The 21,754-nt window shown below is 42.2% G+C and overlaps 1 protein-coding gene across 8 annotated transcripts in view; it reads right to left on the minus strand.

The window, feature by feature from the left end:
• Positions 1-21,754, minus strand: part of CPM (carboxypeptidase M) — a 184,880-nt gene that overhangs the window by 79,484 nt on the left and 83,642 nt on the right. For 4 of the 8 annotated variants that reach the window (XM_056574171.1, XM_056574176.1, XM_056574178.1 and 1 more), the window contains exon 2: positions 10,466-10,625. In XM_056574171.1, the coding sequence (XP_056430146.1) occupies positions 10,466-10,610 (145 nt within the window). In that variant the 5' untranslated portion in view covers positions 10,611-10,625. Of the gene's footprint in view, positions 1-10,465; positions 10,626-10,753; positions 10,839-12,079; positions 12,687-14,972; positions 15,560-16,781; positions 16,804-21,754 lie in introns of those variants that run through there. The other 4 variants (XM_056574174.1, XM_056574172.1, XM_056574175.1 and 1 more) reach the window with 4 other exon arrangements.

Consider the following 21,754-nt stretch of genomic DNA (forward strand, 5'->3'; position numbering starts at 1 on the left):
ACTGTTCAGCTTCTTGCATTTGCGTTGCTGAGCAGCTTATTGGACCCCCCCCCCTGAACCACAACTGTTGCATATACCTGACTAGATGTTGCTGCCAACTTTTGCAGCACCATTTAGATAGTTAAAAAGTTGGCTACTGTCAGGGTCTGTACAAAAATGCAGGATGCGAGTGAACAGTCACAAAAAAATCCAGGACTTTCCAGTTAGCGCTTCCCCTCTTGAAATGATGCGCCTGCAGCACCCCTCATGTAAATCAAATCTGTATTTATTTAGTGCTTTATTTCTTTACAGCAAAGGCACCGTTTATGGTTACATCTAAAGGATCCTGGAGGTAGTATGGAGCCGGTATTGAAGTCCTTATGTTGTGTTATAACGCTGGGGGCGAGTATATTTTTGAGAGTCGGTGCCCGCCTAAAAAGTAACCTGTGGTTTACTGGGTAATTTCCCATTGAGCAGGTTATCATTATGAAGAATGTGCCAGTGACTGCTCAGAATCTTCTTAATTTCTGTGGCACAATTGCTATAGGTGGTTACAAAGCCCGGAACTAAGTTTTCTCCGAGGCTGATGACTGGCGGTGCAAGGGATGGGGCATCGTGACGTCACGACCCCGCCCCCTCATTACGTCACATCCGCCCCCTCAATGCAAATCTATGGAGGGGTGTCACGCCCCCTCCCATAGACTTGTATTGAGGGGGCGGGGCATGACATCATGAGGGGGTGGCCGTGATGTCACGATGCCCTATCCCTTGCACCGCCAGTCATCAGCCTCGGAGAAAAGTTAGCTCTGGGCTGCTGAGGTACTGGGCTGCTGCAGGGGGGATTGCGGGGGTCCCCAGCGGCGGGCCTCCCGCAATCGGACATCTTATCCCCTATCCTTTGGATAGGAGATAAGATGTCTAACAGCAGAGTACCCCTTTTAGAAGATTCTGAGCAGTCACTGGGACATTCTTCATAATGATAACCTGCGCAATGGGAAATTACCCAGTAAACCACAGGTCACTTTTAATCAGGCACTAACTATCAAAAATATACTCACCCCCAGCATTATAAAACAACATAAGGATTTCAATACTGGTTCCACACTACCCCCAGGATCCTTTAGATGTAACCATAAACGGTGCCTGGTTTACATGACAGGTGCTGCAGACGCATCATTTCAAGAAGGGAAGCGCTAACTGGAAAGTCCCAGATTTTTTTGTGACTGTGTTCACTCGCATCCTGCATCTCTGACCGGCTGACATGGGGTTATCTGGACAGGACATCACGGCTTGCTGACCTCCGCATCCATTGAGATTCTACATGCCGGCTTAGGTGTTGTGCCCTCAGCACAACATAATTTGGTAAGCCTCCTTTTTTACTGTGCAAAATATTGCTAAATTTAAAGCGTACCCATCAGATCCAACAAAAAAAACTTTTTTTTTAAAATATATCACTCAGTACCTAATCCTGACCATGTACATCTAATTTATGTGTCTAGCACCTTTATTTTTTTTTTATTATACGTTTACTTTAGCTCCCTAGTCTGAATTCCTCTCAAAGAGAGGGGGCGTGGCCTCACTGTGCAGGTCTCCTCCCCCTCCCTCAGTATGCTGTCTGCTCACATCTCCCCTAGCATTAGCAAAACTACAACTCCCAGCTTGTCCTCACTAACAATAGCGGGACACAAGCTGACAGTGGGAGGATTTTTCCTCCAGCTGTGAGTCCTGCACTCACAACTGTCAATCAAGGAAGTGTGTCCATGACATAGGTGATGATGCATGGACACAGCAGGATTAGTATGTGTCCAAACAGGTGGGGGGGGGGCAGTTGTTTGACTGGCTCTTTCAGTATGAAAAACTGAAAATTTTCTAATGAAAGCAATTGCAAAACCTATTGGTTTTGCATGCTTTACAACATATGAAAAGTTTTTGTATCTGGCAGTGCCCATTTAAATCCCCTACACTAGGAGTGCACCTGTGTTTTTTCTTGTCGTTTATCTAGGGTCTGTACAAAAGAGTACAACAATATAAAAAGTAATGGGTATCTGTAAGACAGTTAAGAGTTGATTGGATGCATTGATAAGCACATTGTTAGAAAACTTAAAGGGGATTTGCTAGGAATACACATTGATGACCTATCCTTAAGCTGGCCGAGCTAAGCATACATGTGTATGGCGGTGGTGGTGGGGGTTAAAAGGCAAATTAAGAGAGACAGCTGTTGGCAAAACACAGCTATCTTATCTGTATGGCCAGCTTTAGACTATGTTATCAAAGTGTGATTGGTGGGGTCCAATCCCTGAGACCCTAAGAACCCCCCCCCCCACTGTCACATTGATCATTGTTTATCAATGGGGGCCCTACTCTCTATGTGTCTGTAATCTTTATTAGTCCTGTAGTCGTACTCAAGGGCCTTCTGTTTCTGCTGGAATCAGTAAACAAGAGAAATGCACTTTTAGGGTATGTTCACGGAGCAGAATGTCAGTGTAGAAATCCACATTCTACAGCAGAAGAGTCCCATTGATTTAAATGGGATTCTGCTGCTCTATTCACATGGTAGAATTTCCGCGGCAGATGATTCCGGCATTCGAAAAAACATTGAACCTTTGTAATGTTTATGCGGATTCCACAATTAAATGAATTGCCGTCTATGAGACAGCGCATTTCCGAGCAGTCCTAGCACCGACATTCCACCGTGTGAAATTAAAGTGTACCTGTCATCAACAAAAACTTTTTATATAATGTAGATAATACCATTCTATGTATATTTGTAATATGCATTGGTTAAAAATTGTGTATATTTTTGGGTGACAAAATGCTGTCCTTGCAGCTATTGCATGTGTGTCTCTATGAGGAGTCCAAATACAGGAAGTGAGCGCGGGAAAAGCAGGGATCTGTGCAGGCTCCTGGCTTGTCAATCATCCTGATGTATGAGCAAGGGGTATGTTATAGAGCCTCAGTGCACAGCACTGTCCTGCTTTTTCTTAGTGCACAGAGCCCTGCTTGTCCTCACTGTACAGAGCCCTGCTTGTCCACCTCCCTTCCTGTATTTTGACTCCTCATAAAGACACAGACAGTAGCTGCAGGGACAAAAATATACACATTTTTTAACCAATGTATATTCCAAGTATACATATAATAGTATTATCTACATTATATAAAAAGTTTTTGTGGACGACAGGTACACTTTAACGCCCTACACTGACAATTCCACCCGGATGTGCTTCACTGAAAATGTTTTATTACTTCCAGCAAAGGAAACATCAGGAAGAAAACTGCTAGAAATATTATATATATTTTTTTAATTATTATTATTTTCAATAAAACAACATGGTGTATAAATACAAGGATTCAAGCAGAATTTGAATAAATGTATTGGACCAACTGGAGAAAATATACTTGTTTACTGAATTTCATACCACTAAATTCTACAATAGATGACAGCACATGCAACATTCTCAGTGTTAGGACTCTACACTAGCTGGTCAATGGTTTTCCACATTGACAAATAACTTTTCATTGCACCAATCTTTTACCACAAAACAATATAGTACTCTCTTTAATGGAATTATATCCATGTCTGACATATGATGTGTTCCACTTGATTCAACACATACATCTGACATTTTTGTGACAGAGGAACCTTCTTTCCCATTAGAATTATTTCTCTTCATATGGAGACCTGTTCTCCCCTGTACCCTCTGCTGTCTGCATTAGGGATGGTTGAGATAAAGTCTCAATGCTTTGTTGCATAATACACAAAAGGCTTACCACATCAATTGTGTTTATTTTTTGATTCATGTTTTTGCGCATGACAGCATTTTAAAGCTCTACAACTAATGCTCTCTATATATTGTTTGTTGGCAGTCATATGTATTAAAGTGGTACTGCGGTGGAAAACAACTTTTTAAAAATCAACCGGCGCCAGAAAAACAGATTTGTAAATGACTTCTATAAAAAAAAAAAAATCTTAATCCTTCCCGTACTTATCAGATGTTGTATGCTCTACAGTTCTTTTCTTTTATAATTTATTTTCTGTCTGACCACAGTGCTCTCTGCTGACACCTCTGTCCATGTCAGGAAATGTCCGGAACAGGAGAGGTTTGCTATGGGGATTTTCTCTGACTCTGGACAGTTCCTGACATGGACAGAGGTGTCAGCAGAGAGCACTGTGGTCAGTCAGAAAAGAAATTCAAAAAGAAAAGAACTTCCTCTGTAGTATACAGCAGCTGATAAGTACTGGAAGGATTAAGATTTTTTAATAGAAGCAATTTACAAATCTGTTTAAAAAAATTTTTCCACCGAAGTACCCCTTTATTGTCTTATTTTTTCTTTTTATCTACTTTAGTTGTTTTATGTGGTATTTTCCAATTTCTTGTCCATCCCTTGCAGCAACATGGGGTAAAAAAAAAGTGTGCTATAAAATGACAAAATTAGTATCCATCTAATTCCATATCTGATTTTGAAAAGATTTTTTTTATCCAGTATATAAGTAAGAGCTCAATAAAGGTAAAAGTTTGTTACACAGACATATGAACCAAACAATGAACAGAATTTCAGCTCACCCTCAGCAGCCCTAGAGCACACGGACTGTGCAAGGCAGCATCACTTCATGCAGATAGATAAAGGTGTCCAGCGCAGGTATTCGTGCAAAACAAAGTTCTTTATTAATCATAAAAAGCCATGAGTTACTTTCACTCCTGTCATGGCTTTTTATGATCAATAGAGAACTTTGTTTTGCACGAATACCTGCACTGGACACCTTTATCTATCCCTACAGATATATGAACAGATCACAACATGTGCCACCCACAGAGCCCCACATGTTCTGTTGCTGTTAGGCAACTTCCTTAGGGGTGTCTAAAGCAAAGTAATGCTGCCCTATACTTTATACACAGAATGGACTGGCTATCTTAAAGGGGTTCTCCGGTGCTTAAACATCTTATCCCCTTTCCAAAGGGGAGTCCCTCAATGCAAGCCTACGGGAGGGGGCGTGACAGCTATCACGCCCCCTCCTGTAGGCTTGCCTTGCGGGGCGGAGCGTGATGTCACACGCCGGCGCAGGCGTGACGTCACACGCCGCCCGCCTGTAGTCGTCGGTAATCAGTCCTGGAGCGAACACGCTCCAGGGACTGATTACAAACGGGGTGCTGCGTGCATGATCCCGGGGGTCCCCAGCGGCGGGACTCCCACGATCCGGCATCTTATCCCCTATCCTTTGGATAGGGGATAAGATGTTTAAGCACCGGAGAACCCCTTTAAAGAGCAAAATATAGCAATGAATGTAATAGTAAACATCACATAACATATTATAATATTCTGCATGTGAAGTGAATTTCCGAGAGGTCCCAGCACCGGCATGTTCTGCGGGCGCTCCACTGTCAGTGGGATATCCACACAGAAATTTCCGAGCTGACATTTCACCATGTCAACATAGCCTGGACTACTGCATAAGCACTGACTACGCTTCTGATTTTACTCTGTCTATATCCTCTATAGCTGATGTATATATGTGTATCAAGCTGTGGTTGATTGCTGAGGGATGGGAGATCCGGGGGAAAAATGCCACATACAAATGATATAAAGGCCAGAAATAGTGCTACACAAGTACAAATGACAGCTTATTCTAAAAAGTTATCTGAACAACAGGCACAACGATGTACGTGAATCAGATAACTCATTTATTACCTTGTCTTCAAAAGTAACGTCAAAAGTCTGGTTTCACTACAGAATGTTTTAGTGTCTTGAAAGGAATACAGGAATGAAGCTATACTTGTTAAAGGCTGGTGCAGGCAGCCACATGCTGCATTTACAGACCTTACATCCAGCATGTACTACTGGAGGAACACACAAAAAACAATCCTGAAACAAGGACCAGGAAGCAAACTATATATTAAGGGTTCTAAAAATACAAAAAATAAAATAAAATTGAAACCTGATATCTAGAGCTCTTTTTACAGGCCACCATTTTGCCACCATGGACATTTATCCCTTATCCACAAGACGGGATAAGCAGAGGCGTACTTATGGGCAGTCCCCCCTGGGTGCCACTGACGAGGGGGGTGACAAGTCCTCCCCAATCCACCTGTCCCAGTGGATAATGTGGGTAGTTTGGTCCAAACCACCCACATTATAATCTGCTTACTAACCAGGATATTCAGGACACTTGTCTCAAATCCCCAGGTCAGCAAACTGCATCTGATCGTGTAGTATGCAACCTGACTGCTGCTTACACCAGGAGTGGAGCGTGACCTTTGCCCTGTCAAAGATGGTGACGACATACACCGCCTGCACCGAGGCAGAGGAGGTAAGTATAGAGGAGGGGAGAATTTCTGGCTACTGGAGGATTACTGTCTATTGGTAGGATTTCTGGCTACTGGAGGATTACTGTCTATTGGTAGTAGGATTTCTGGCTACTGGAGGATTACTGTCTATTGGTAGGATTTCTGGCTACTGGAGGATTACTGTCTATTGGTAGGATTTCTGGCTACTGGAGGATTACTGTCTATTGGTAGGATTTCTGGCTACTGGAGGATTACTGTCTATTGGTAGGATTTCTGGCTACTGGAGGATTACGGTCTATTGGTAGGATTTCTGGCTACTGGAGGATTACTGTCTATTGGTAGGATTTCTGGCTTCTGGAGGATTACTGTCTATTAGTAGGATTTCTGGCTACTGGAGGATTATTGTCTATTGGTAGGATTTCTGGCTACTGGAGGATTACTGTCTATTGGTAGGATTTCTGGCTACTGGGGTGATTACTGGCTACTGGGGGTTGCAAATTGGTGGCAAATATTGAATTTGGCAAAAAAAAAAGTCCAGAAAATAATCACTGCATGAGAAAGTCATTCAAGGGATTATGCAATAATAATAAAAAACACAAGAGACTGCATAGTGCTCACATATTTAAATGTATTTCATGTCAATGTAATGCTACTTTACTGAGGCTCTGAGGCTTTAGGTTCATGAGGGTGGCAGACAGTCCGCTACTACAGCATCTCGGTCAGGTCTGAGGCCATGGCTGTTTACACTGCTGCAGAATTTTCTATCGTACGTGCTCTCAATTCACACTGCTGCAGAATTGCCTAATGTTTGAATAATATGCACCAATGACATTGAGGGGATTGCATAGTATTTTGTTCAAAGAGTATATATACCACAAAGTGCACAACATATTGCGAATGTGTAAATACAGTAGGTGAATGAATCCAGGTCATTGTGTACACCATACAGGTGCTGACTAGAAAATCTACTTTGTGCACACACGTCAGCCTGTTGTCATAGCAGATGTCACCCTTCACCTGTTTCACTGTGTACTCCTAAAACTGGTGCAAAACTGAAACTATTTTAGAGAGATAATTTATTTAAAAAAAAAAAACTTTTTACAGTTTATTTTAATGAGACCATGTGAATAAGGGGTATGGTTATGCAAATGGAGTATCATAAGGCATTACATCATTTCCTAGGCATTTCTATATTACACTCAACCTATATACAATACAACGTACTGCAGTAACATAAAGCTTATGGACATTACAGAGGGGTCTATTAACTTGAATTAACTTCAAAAAACTTGAAGCTCTGTGGACCTTGGATTACCCGTCTATTATTTGGCCAGTCATTTATCTGATGGCCAGCATATAATACAACATGCAAATATGAATGGACAGCCACAACTTTACCTGCCAATCTAATATGATCAACAGGCGTTCCAAACTTCATCAGACTAGAAACACACCGCGTTTCAGCTGCAGACACAAGCATCTGTCGGCATCCCGATAAAAATGTCATGCCGACTTGTAATGTGGCAGACAGCAGCAGGCACCATTCATTTTCAGACCACTTTCCATTAGTATACACTATTTTAACAGGACTCAATAGAGTAATCTGCTGTGTTATTGAGTCCAGTTGACAGAACAAGAAGCTGCTCAGTGTCACTAGGTGAATCTGTTCAGACTACAGTCATGGCCGTAAATGTCGGCACCCCTGAAATTTTTCTAGAAAATTAAGTATTTCTCACAGAAAAGTATTGCAGTAACACATGCTGTGCTATACACATTCCCTTTGTGTGTATTGGAACTAAACCAAAAAAGGGAGGAAAAAAATCAAATTGGACCTAATGTCACACCAAACTCCAAAAATGGGCTGGACAAAATTATTGGCACCCTTTCAAAATTGTGAATAAATAAGATTGTTTCAAGCATGTGATGCTCCTTTAAACTCACCTGGGGCAAGTAACAGGTGTGGGCAATATAAAAATCACACCTGAAAGCCGATAAAAAGGAGAGAAGTTCACATAGTCTTTGCATTGTGTGTCTGTGTGTGCCACACTAAGCATGGACAACAGAAAGAGGAGAAGAGAACTGTCTGAGGACTTGAGAACCAAAATTGTGGAAAAATATCAACAATCTCAAGGTTACAAGTCCATCTCCAGAGATCTAGATTTGCCTTTGTCCACAGTGCGCAACATTATCAAGAAGTTTGCAATCCATGGCACTGTAGCTAATCTCCCTGGGCGTGGACGGAAGTGAAAAACTGATGAAAGGTTGACACGCAGGATAGTCCGGATTGTGGATAAGCAGCCCCAAACAAGTTCCAAAGATATTAAAGCTGTCCTGCAGGCTCAGGGAGCATCAGTGTCAGTGAGAACTATCCGTCAGCATTTAAATGAAATGAAACACTATCCCAGGAGACCCAAGAGGAACCCACTGCTGACACAGAGACATAAAACACCTGTGGAGAGATAGTAAAATTGCTGTTGGGAAAAGGCGTCCTTCCAATAAGAGAGACCTGGAGCAGTTTGCAAAGGAAGAGTGGTCCAACATTCCGGCTGAGAGGTGTAAGAAGCTTATTGATGATTTCAGTTATTTTTTCCAGAGGGTGTGCAACCAAATATTAAGTTAAGGGTGCCAATAATTTTGTCCAGCCCATTTTTGGAGTTTGTTGTGACATTATGTCCAATTAGCTTTTTTTCCTCCCTTTTTTGGTTTAGTTCCAATACACACAAAGGGAATAAACATGTGTATAGCAAAACATGTGTTACTGCAATCCTTTTCTGTGAGAAATACTTCCTTTTCTAGAAGAATTTCAGGGGTGCCAACATTTACGGCCATGACTGTATTGACATGTATGACACTCATTGCTTACTCTCTGACACAGTATATGTTGCCATGCCATTTTTGGCGGAATGCTGATGGATACCTATGATGAAAACCTTAAACGCAGTGTGTTCCTAGCCTAAATCCCAGCCTCACGTGAAGCCCCATTTGTCAGTAGCCTGCCAGCTAAATATAGAAGGGATTAGGAGGAAATTAAAGGGGTACTCCGCCCCTAGACATCTTATCCCCTATCCAAAGGATAGGGGATAAGATGTCTGATCGCGGGGATCCCGTTGCTGGGGACCCACGCAATCTTGGCTGCAGCACCCCAGAAATCCGGTGCACGCATCGTACTTCGCTCTGTATTGGATGACTGGCGATGCAGGGCGAAGGCACTTGACGTCATGACCATGCCCCCTCAATGCAAGTCTATGGGAGGGGGCAACAACGGGTGCAGCGGGGAGATCGTGGGGTCCCTAGCTGTGAGAACCCCGCGATCAGACATCTTATCCCCTATACTTTGGATAGGGGATAAGATGTCTAGGGGCGGAGTATCCCTTTAAAAGGTAGCTATCTATACACATAAGAAAACTGTCAGGCAACAACTGTCTCTTGTGATCCTCTGATACATATCTGCGCTCAGCTCGGCATGAGCATCCATGTGTTCAGAATGGACAACAAGAGTAAGCTGCTACCAGACACCTCCCCCCATGAATATTTATCGGAAGAGTTAGGAAGCCGCATCAGATGGTTGTCCAGTCCTGTCAAAATTGACAGGTTTGGCCATTACATGTCTAATGCGTATAGGAGGCTTAAGATCACTATTCTCTGCAATGTTTCTGAGTATGCAAAATCCTGCAGCCTGACAAACACTGTGGGCAGGTATACGTTCATCATTCATTTCTAGTTTTATAGTTCCTCTAAAGGGGTTCTCCAGTCTTTAATTAAGCATAATCATAAGACTAAAGTAGGCATTTCTAAAATACATTCTGTCTCAATTTCTTACAGGCTGGAGTTCCACTGGGCTTTTTTTTTTTTACACCCAAAAACACCATATTCGCTGTATGTTGTTTTATGGGCAAAAATGCTGCAGCCATGTCTACTGGGAATTTTTTCTTTTAAAGTTTTTTTCACTGTTATGTGGGATTTTTTTTAGTTAATAGCTAGTTTTGCAACATGGAAACTTACATATGGCCACTTAGACAAATGTTTAGCTGTTTTACACCGACTGGGTAAATGTAAACAACAGAGCTTCTAAAGTTGAATAACTTTTCATAGTCCATTTATAAAGCCAAAGGGATACCCCTCGAACTGTAAGTAAAAATATTTCTATGCAAACACTATAACTCACTTCATCAAGGCAAAGAAGGAGAGAAATGAAGTAAACTTACCTTCCACTGACTTCCCGATACTGTGAAGATATGTTATTGCTGGGTATTGTAAGTTGAAGTTCTTCAAAACAGTCCCCAATTGTTCAGAATTGTGGTAAGAAAAATTTAGAATTTGTGCAAATAGAGGGAGAACTCTGAGCCACATAAGGGACACAACGGCCTATAATAGAGAATACACAGTACTTCAGCATGTGCACTTATGTTCATGTTAAGTTTCAACAGAATTTTTTAGTCTTAGAATTTAAGGAACGACTGAAAAACAACATCTAAAACAAATGTATGGTCTACATTTTCCCAGCCACAGGCTCAGCAATGCTGTCTGCCAGAATCAGCCATTCCCCGCGGAAAGCCATGGCCGACATGCCCCCTCCATATATCTCTATGGGATACATGGAGGGTGCGTGACGGCCGCAGCTTCCTGTGGGGGGTCGGCATGCCCCCTTCCAACAGACTGCTGTGGCCCTATTCAGGAAATCGCAGGAGGTCCCAGTGGTCAGACATCCCCCCCCCCAGCGCGTTCTATAACTTATCCCCTTTGGATAGGGGATAAGCTATATTTCACTACAGAACTCCTTTAAATAGACAAGAGCACTGCAGGTTGCTGTTGACGTGTCCTTCCCTTCTGCCACAATTCTCATCTGCATGTGATATCAAGTTTTCCTATATAAGCTTGAAATGTTGCTATGGATAAGGTCACATGTATTTTGTGGCATATTTTCCTACACATTGAAGTCAGGCAGAAAATATGCAGCAAAATACGGCACGTGTGACCCTACCCTTAGGCCGCGTCCACACAACGGAAAATCTGCACGGAATTCAGCGTGAATTTATTGCCCATTAACTCTAATGGAATCCTTCCCTGTCATTCACACAGCAGAATTTCCGCATGCGGAATTCCGCTGCTGAAATTCTGTTTTCCGGCTTATATTTTTCCGGCCGTGGAATCCCATTAAACTCAATGGGGATGACTTTTTGCCGAATTTGTGTGGAATTTGCGTGGAATGCATGCAGATTCTGTGCGGAATCCACACAAACTTTGACTGTTTACTTAAATAAAATCTATCTTTTACTGAGCTGCAGAATCCTGCGGAACTCTGCATACATTCTGCACGAATTCTGCACCGATTCCGCAAATGATAAAAAAAATTGGAATTCTGCACAGAACCATTGCGGATTCAGAATTTACGCAGATATGAGGAACTTCCGTCTGAAGTGGTAGTGGCAGTTTTCCAAAAAATGCCAGAAAAGAATCTACACACTATTACACACTACTTCCAGGAAAAATGCCCCAAAAATCTGCATCACAATGCAGCGGACAAAAAAAAGTGATGGGGAAGAACCTTTGTAGAAGAAGAGTAGTTCATTTTACCATAGCAACCAATCAGATCGCTTCTTTCATTTTTATAAAGGCCTCTGAAAGATGAAAGAAGCGATATGATTGGTTGCTATGGGAAACTGCACCGCTCTTCCTCTACACAAGGTTTGATCAATCCCCAATGTTTTTATAGGGCAAAAAAGCTATGAAATAGGTATAAAGAAAACCTAAAGGCCACACTCCATGTATAAAATAGTAAATTACATTATTCTACAGTCTAACAATTATTAAAATTGTACCTTGATCTTATAAGCTTATTTTCTCTTCATACCGAATAAGAAAGCTATTGGTTCCAGACCAGAAAACACCAAAAATAGAGAAATAAAAATGTTATTGTGTCATTGAACTTAACACAATAATACAGTATGGAGGAGAAGCCAAAACTGATGCAGAGGAAAAGTGGGACAACCAATTAAATTGCTTCTATTATCTTTCAGAGGTTTTTTTAAAATGGAAAGGAGCAATCAGATTGGTTTCCATGGGCAACGGCAGCACTTGTTTTACTACATCTTCCCCTATATGCTTTACATTTATACTTTTTATTTGCTTACTACAACCAAGCTACCACCGTGATAGTTCAGTCATGTTTCATTTAGAAACGTATTCATACGGAATGTGATAAAGAAATATTTTTTAAGGGAAAATGTTAACCTTTTTTCACACCACATCTAGTATCTATTTATCTTTCCATTAACCTATTTAACCAATATCTATGTATTCTTCCATCTATCTATCTCTCATATCTTTCCATCTACCAATCTATCTATTCCACTACTTTTTATGTCAGTGTTTCCCAACCAGGGAGCCTGCAGCGTTGGCAAAACTACAACTCCCAGAATGCCCGGACAGCCTTTGGCTGTATTGGTATGTTAGGAGCTATAGCAGTGGTCTTCAACCTGCAGACCTCCAGATGTTGAAAAATTACAACTCCCAGCATGCCCGGACAGCCGTTGGCTGTCCGGGCATTCTGGGAGTTGTAGTTTTGCAACATCTGGAGGTCCACAGGTTGAAGACAACTGAGCTATAGTTTTTTGCAACAACTGCTGACACACTGATATTTGTATTCTTCCATCTAACTATTTATCCATCTTCTATCTATCTATCTATCTATCTATCTATCTCATATCTATCTATCTATATATTAATTTATATATCTATCTCATATCTATCTATCTATCTATCTCATATCTGTCTATCTATCTCATATCTATCTATCTAATATCTATCTATATCTCTCATATCTATCTCTATCTATCATATCTATCTATCTCATATCTATCTATCTATATATTAATTTATATATCTATCTCATATCTATCTATCTATCTATCTATCTCATATCTATCTATCTATCTTATATCTATCTATCTATCTCATATCTATCTATCTATCTCATATCTATCTATCTCACATCTATCTATCTATCTCATATCTATCTATCTATCTTATATCTATCTATCTCATATCTATCTATCTTATATCTATCTATCTATCTATCTCACATCTATCTATCTATCTCTCTATCTCATATCTATCTATCTATCTATCTCACATCTATCTATCTATTTATCTATCTATTAATGTATCTATCTATCTCAATTCTATTTATCTATCTCATATCTATCTATCTATCTATCGATCAATTTATCTATCTCATATCTATTTATCTATCTCATATCTATCTATCTATCAATCAATTTAGTTATTGTATCTCATGTCTATCTTTCCATCTATCAATCTATTGAACTACTATCTATGCTATTAATCTATCTCTCTATTAATCTATCTATCTCATATCTATCTATCTTTTCATCTATCAATCTAACTACTACCTATGTCAGTGTTCCCCAACCAGTGTGCCTCAAGCTGTTGCAAAACTATAACTTTCAACATGGGAGTTGTAGTTTTGCAACAGCTTGAGGCACACTGTTTGGAAAACACTGATCTATATATTCTTCTATCTATCTATCTATCTATCTATCTATCTATCTATCCATCTTTGTTTATGTGTTTACCTACTATGTATTCTTCCATCTACTGTATCTATCTTATCTCTATGTCTCCATCTATATATTCTCCTATCTATCTATCTATCTATCTATCTATCTATCTATCTATCAATCATCTATCAATCTATCTATCTATCTATATTTTTTTTATGTGTTTACCTAGTATGTATTCTTCCATCTACTGTATCTATCTTATCTCTATGTCTCCATCTATATATTCTCCTATCTATCTATCTATCTATCTATCTATCTATCATCTATCAATCTATCTATCTATCTTCTATCTATATATTTTTTATGTGTTTACCTACTATGTATTCTTCCATCTACTGTATCTATATTATCTCTATGTATCCATCTATATATTCTCCTATCTATCTATCTATCTCTCTATCTATATATCATCTATCTATCTATCTATCTATCTATCTTTGTTTATGTGTTTACCTACTATGTATTCTTCCATCTACTGTATCTATCTTATCTCTATGTATCCATCTATATATTCTCCTATCTATCTATCTATCTATCTATCTATCTATATATCATCTATCTATCTATCTATCTATCTATCTATCTATCTATATTTGTTTATGTGTTTACCTACTATGTATTCTTCTATCTACTGTATCTATCTTATCTCTATGTCTCCATCTATATATTCTCCTATCTATCTATCTATCTATCTATCTATCTATCTATCTATCTATCTATCTATCTATCTATCATCTATATATATATCATCTACCTATCTATCTATCTATCTATCTACTATGTATTCTTCAGTAGACTGTATCTATCTTATCTCTATGTCTCCATCTATATATTCTCCTATCTATCTATCTATATATCATCTACCTATCTATCTACTATGTATTCTTCCATCTACTGTATCTATCTTATCTCTATGTCTCCATCTATATGTCTTTAGATCTATCTTCTATCTATCTATCTATGCACCTTTCCCTTTATCTCTCGATCATCTAACCTCCCTCCCTCACTACTGTGCACATTCTTTTACTACCTCAGGTAACCAGCACTCTCCAGATGACAAGTTCCTAGAAAGTTTCCAGTGGCCGGCGAATAACCTTAAGACAACACTATAAGAAGTCCGTACTGTTACCCTCACTGTCCGGAGCATCATCCTCATCACACTGCAGAAGGTTTGCTTGATCCCAGGAGTTCGTGCTGCCCCGGCTGCTGTGATCCTGGGAGAGTAGTAGTCACCACCAGCACAGGGCACAGTGCACTTCTCTGCTCGCTTCCTGGCGCCCGCTGAGCTATCTGCCCCTAGTGGCCGTTTTATGACACTGCTCTGACTGCTCTTTGTAACCAAATAGGGGTGGATCACACACTTACCCTAAACTCATCATGTATGTTTCAGCTTGTTCTGAAGAGGGCAGTACACGTCTATAGAAGTCTGTCTATTAGAAATAACTTACTCAATTCCCACAATATATTGATACATTGACGGGAAAATCGTGGTAATTCTAGTAAAACTGGTTTATTCCCAATTTAACCCCTTCCCCCATCACGGATTTTGGCATTTTTGAAACCCCACATCTTTTCAGATTCATAAATCTTATTTTTCCCACATACAGTGCCCTATGAGGGCTTGTTTTTTTATTTATTTATTTTTTTGGCAGACCAAATGTGCTTTGTGAACCATGTTACCATGAAATGTACTGCAAAACATATAAAAGATTGTTTGTTGGCTAAAATTGATGACTTGCATTTGGTGTTTCTGTATTTATTTAGGTCGTATCAAGGGATCCACAACATTTTTTTTAAATAGCTAAAGCATACCCAGATCCAACAATTTTTTTTAAAAATATATCACTCAGTACCTAATCCTGACCATGTACAACTAATTTTTATGTGTCTAGCACCTTTATTTATCTGTTTATTACACTTTTAATTTAGCTCACTAGTCTGAATTCCTCTCAAAGGGAGGGGGTGTGGCCTCACTGTGCAGGTCTCCGCCCCCCTCCCTCAGTATTCTGTCTGCTCACATCTCCCCTAGCATTAACAAAACTACAACTCCCAGCTTGTCCTCACTGACAGTATCGGGACACAAGCTGACAGTGGGAGGATTTTTCCTCCTGCTATGAGCCCTGCACTCACAGCTGTCAATCAAGGAAGTGTGTCCACGACATAGGTGATGACACATGGACACAGCAGGACTAGTATGTGTCCAAGCAGTATGAAAGCAATTGCACACCCTATTGGTTTTGCATGCTTTACAACATATGAAAAGCTTTTATATCTGACTGTGCCCATTTAAGTATTTCTGAAGATTTCGATAGCCCCATTTATAACAGGAAAATGGGGTGATTTAAGTTTTCATTATTGTTTTGTTTTTTTGTCTTAAATATAGAAAAAAAATTACACGTATTTACAACGATTTGTGCACTTGGAAAATTTGGGGAAAAACAGGAAAAATGCAGCAAAAATGCAATGTGTGAACACATCCCCAGGGGTGGTATGTTACTAGCATATACCCTGATCCCATAGAGACAGCAGCAGCCTCATACAGATAGAGCTTGCAGGGGACGGGCCTGTTATTTGCCAGGAGAGTTTGACAAACCACTTCCTGAGACACACAAAGCTATGTAATTTTCTGGTGGTCAGAATGCTGTCAAGTCCAAAGTACAGTAATGAAAGATATGGATCCAGCTGTGCAGGAATAAAACAGATGGCGCTGTAGGAATATTGATAGTGAATGTGTGGTGTCCCGGTACAGAACATGGTTCTATACAGTCCTAAAGTCCCCTCAGGTAGAGTCCCTCAGGTCCACAGGGCTCTCCTGCAGGGTCCCCCTAAGTCATTATATGGTGTTCTATTGTATTCTGTTGTATATTAAGTATGTACATCTATTATAAGTATTGTACAGTGAATGCAAACTGTATATAAAGGTTATTAGGATATTTACCCTGTATACGACTTTCCTAAGGTCATGTGATATGTCATGTGATGTGTGGTCACATGATACCCATAGTTCCATGGGCACAGGTAACCACAGGCAACCAGCTTCCAATGGGCTTTAGTCCAGCCCCCCTGATATATAAGGGTCTGTAGTCTCCACATTCACTCTCTTAGTTCCTGCAATCAAAGCAAGCAAAAGTCCTGTACAAGTCAAGTCCAGCATATCTAGGCCAAAGCTTATAAACCTGCAGCCACATCAAATCTGTGAGTATAAGTCAAGTCTCTCCTGTCCCTACCAAAGTCATAACAGTAGTACAGTGGCCTGCATCATTATTATAGCAACTACAAGTCCAAGCAAGCCTGAGAGGCTCCCTGTGTCCCGGTCACCTCTGTGGAAGTTGGCTATTTGTAAAGCCTGTTTTATGCCTTCTTCAGTAAAGTTCCAGTTGCATCAAAACTCTGCTTTGAACTCTCCTTTACTATATGCCATTTTGGGTTGGTTGTCGGCGGTGCCCTACACCAAACAACCACATCCTGGCGTCACGAACACTAGGGGTTAATACCATCTGGCCCCGCTACCTACACCGGTTCCCCCCCTTGGTCCCACTATAACACCGGTGGCTCACCATAAACTTTTGCGGTCACAAACAGGATACGGATGTGTGCCTTTAACTATTTAACCACCAGGCCACCCACAACAAGAAACGGGTGTATACCATTGCCATAAAAAACCACTAGTCCTCCCCCTATGCAGAACTGTGAATACAGAATTGTCTGGATCTGTCGCAGGCTGCGACAGGAATTGCTCCCACAAGTGTACAGGACATTGTTAGTGAAATTGTGCTTTGCCGGGGCTCTGAAAAAAGTAAGGGGGGAGGTGAAGAGTACTGCATTGCTGTTACCGAGATACCTGCAAGGTCGGCCCCGGGTCTTCCCGCACGCGCGAGAGGTCGCAGCTCCGCCCCGCTGATCCTCCGCAGTCACGCCTCTTTGGCCGTCTGAAAGGAACAAAAAGTCTCTCCTGTGTTGCAGTGGGGAAGTCCCCGGGGCGCAGCCAGACGAAAAGTTCCGGCAGCTGCGCCCGCATCATTATACCAACTAACCGTTGTGCAGACTCTGCAGAAGTCAGCAGGGGGTACTGGGGAGCGCAGCATACCTCAGGGGACTCCAAAAATAGGTCACCCAAGCTGCTGCAACACACCCCAAATTTCTTAAAGGGCCAGCACACTCTTAAACTCAAACTTCTCAAACTTCTTAAAATGACAGCGCATTCAATCAAGCCTGCAAGATGTCAGCACCCAGTTCTCCTGGACCACCGGACTAAGGTGCTTCTTCAACTCCATCGGTGGGGTCACCACCTGCTACCAGGAGGTTTCTGCCCTCTTCACCTCCAGTTCGGCGCAACAGTTTAGGAGTTCCTGTTGCTGCACCAGTCTTCTTGGGGAACCCCTTTCTTCCCACCTACAATGGGGACCCCTTCACTCTACAAGGTTTTAAAGAGAAGATCCAAAGCCTTTTAGTTTTTTATTCTTTTTCCCCTAATCAACAGGTGCAGTTGCTCACTGGAGAGCTACAAGGACATTCACGTGAGGAAGTCCGCACCTGGCCTGCCTCCGAGAAGGCAACTGTAGAGCAGATCTTTGAGGAGCTGTACCAAGTGTTTGAATCTCATTCTCCGTCAGAGGTACACCTCCGCCTGTATGAGAGACGAAAGAAACCAGGTGAGACCCTCCGAGCTTATGCTGTAGCCTTACAAAATGCCCTAGAGACTGTCCAGAGACTAGATGGTATAACTCCCAAGCAGGGCAACAAGGTACTAATGGACAGATTTATTGATGGGGCTCTCAACAAATGGGACAAAGCCCAACTTAGAATGTTAGCAATACAGAATCCTAGTTTATCATTTCCCACTTTTAAGAGACTAGCCATCCAAGTTATTGAGTATGGGGCTGAGGCCGAAGAAGTTAGCACTAAGACACTAGGAGCGTTTGCTAGGTCAGTGCCACTATCACCACCTGCTCCTGTACCAGTATCACCTGCCCCATCAATCCCTGCAACCTCAGAACTTGACCAACTGACCAAGGCAGTCAAAGACCAATCTGCCTAGCCAGGAATCACCAACGCAGAGTTTATATTGGGCATGAACATTATGAGACACTGTTTTGATGAAATGATAGGTTCTTTACATGCCTCTCTCCCCTACATGTCACCTTCAGTCCGGCGGGCTGCACAGCACCACTTGAAGATTCTTCAAGCGGAGCAGAAGTTTGTTAATCATCAGGGGGAAATTTGTCGAGTACGGATTCAAGACATCTGGTCAGTAGTCTTGCAGCCTCATATGGAGACCATCATCTGATGCTGTGCCTGACCTGGAATTAAGAACAAAGATTACCAAGCATTGCTGGAGCCGATACTGCTGGAAGATTTTCTTTTAGTCCAGGCGGCAAGAAGTCTAGTCACTGTCTCTGATGAGAAAGTCCCAGTCCCTCTGGTCAACCTATCTGACACTGCCACCATACTGCCGAAGTATACTCCAGTTGCTCAATTGTATTTTATCGGGTCAAAGGACATCCTCAACACAGCTGGTCCGGCAGCAAACAGCCCAAGCAGCCCCGGGGTCTTGCACAAGCAATCCTGAACCTTGGTGGACCCAGCTCCAAGTGGGTTATGAAAATACCCCAAGAGAACTGGTCAGTGGAGTCATCAAAGTGGCCAAGCAGTACCAGGAGGCCTTCAGCAAGCACCCCACCGACTTGGCCAGCCTACTACGATACAACACCGGATCTTAACAGGCGACAGTCTGCCCATCAAGGAGAGACACCACCCTGTGACACCGGGTATGTACCAGACAGTCAAGAAATTGTTGACTAAAATGAAGGATGCTGCCGTCATCCAAGAAAGTCCCTGGGCAGCTCCTTTGGTCCTCGTTAAGAAGAACGATGGGACTATCCGTTTCTGTGTGGATTATCGGAAGCTGAATAACGCCACACATAAAGAAGCCTATCCTCTACCCCGGATTGAAGAGTCCTTAACTGCTTTAGGATCAGCCGCATACTTCTTCACATTGGATTTGACTAGTGTATATTGGCAGGTGCCGATGGCTGAAGAGGACCAAGAGAAGACGGCTTTCGTGATTCCAATGGGGTTGTTTGAATTCAAAAGTATGCCCTTTGGGCTATGCAACGCCCCTGCTACTTTCCAACGTTTGATGGAGCGATGCCTAGGACATCTTAACTTCCAAAGTGTCCTGTTATACCTGGAGGACGTCATCGTATACTCCAAAACTTATCAGGAGCATCTTGACCACTTGACAGAGGTATTTCAAGTCTTGATCCGTCATGGACTGAAGATTAAACCCTCTAAATGTCATCTGCTGAAGCCTCAGGTCCAGTACCATGGACATGTCGTCAGCTCAGAGGGAGTTCAACCTGATCCGGGAAAAGTGAGTGTTGTCAAAGACTGGCCTACCCCACGCACGGTGAAGGATGTTAGGAGCTTCCTGAGATTTGCCGGCTACTACAATCACTTCATTCCCCACTTCGCACAGATTGCTGGACCCCTTACAGCTCTCCGCCGGGGTACCATGAAGGAAAACTATAATGGAAGACTACCTGTCCAGGCAGCCGAAGAGCAGGCGACAGCATTCCAAGCTCTTAAATACTTGTTGACCGAACCACCTATCCTGGCGTATCCCGATTATGGTCAACCCTTCCGACTATATACCGATGCCAGTTTTGAGGGCATGGGCACTGTCCTGTCCCAGGTTCAAGAAGGTAAAGAGCGGGTGATAGCCTATGCCAGCAGAGATCAGAGAAGAATGACTCCAATTACAGTTCTTTTAAGTTGAAGCTCCTCGCCTTGGTTTGGGCAGTGACCAAAAAGTTAAGGACTATCTGGCAGCTACACCTTTTACCATCTTCACGGACAACAATCCATTGGCCCATCTGAATACCGCTAAATTGGGAGCCATTGAAAAGCGTTGGGCCTCGAGATTGGCCAACTATGACTTCATAATCAAATATTGAAGTGGCAAGTCCAATGTGAATGCAGATGTGCTGTCTCGAATGACCCCCGGTGAAGAACCACCTGTGAGGGTGTGTGGGAAGACGGGGAGATGCCCCCATTTTATCAGAGGTTCGTGAGTCAGAGTGTCATGACTACACTAGATGACAGTGAACTCCGGCCAGAAAGGGTTCAGGAAGACCTCTATACGTGGAAAACTCTAAAAGACGAAAGTCAAGTCATGAGGGATCTGTTGGACTACCTGTTAATGAAAAAGATACCAACCCGTCTATGCCAGGCGCAGTGTGACTACGAGTTGAAGAGGTTGTGGTGACAACTGTTTGTGCACAAGGGACTGTTGTACAGGAATACTTTGGATCCTGTCTCTGGTGGGCATCAGATTCTGATTCCGCGGAGAGATGCTGCAATGGTCCTCAACGCCTACCATGATCAGTTGGGACACTTTGGAATCCACAAGACCGAGTTCACTGTCAGACAGAGGTTTTATTGGATTGGGATGCGAAGTGATATTGAGAAGTGGTGCAGCGAGTGTGCCGTCTGCAACGTCACCAAGAACTCGTGCAAGAATGCAAGAGCACCCCTCCATCATATGCAAAGCGAAAGACCTAATCAGCTGGTTGCGCTAGAACATGTCAAGTTGTCTCCTACCCGGTCTGGGTACACTTATGCTCTCACCATGGTGGTTCACTACTCCAAGTGGGTAGTAGTAGTACCTGTCAAGGACCTCACAGCCAAGACTGCTGCCCAGATGTTCTACTCTAACTGGGTACAGACCCTGGGTTGTCCGGAGTCGGTCCTCATGGATTGGGGAACAGCCTTCGAAGCTCAACTGTTCCAAGAGTTTTGTCGCCTCCACGACTGCAAGAAACTCCGTATTACAGCTCACCACCCCCAGGGGAATGGATTGTGTGAGCGCATCAATCATGTACTGATATTCTCCCCTAACCAGCCTGCAGT

This window comes from Hyla sarda, chromosome 4, assembly GCF_029499605.1.
Source record: "Hyla sarda isolate aHylSar1 chromosome 4, aHylSar1.hap1, whole genome shotgun sequence".
NCBI classification, from domain to species: domain Eukaryota; kingdom Metazoa; phylum Chordata; class Amphibia; order Anura; family Hylidae; genus Hyla; species Hyla sarda.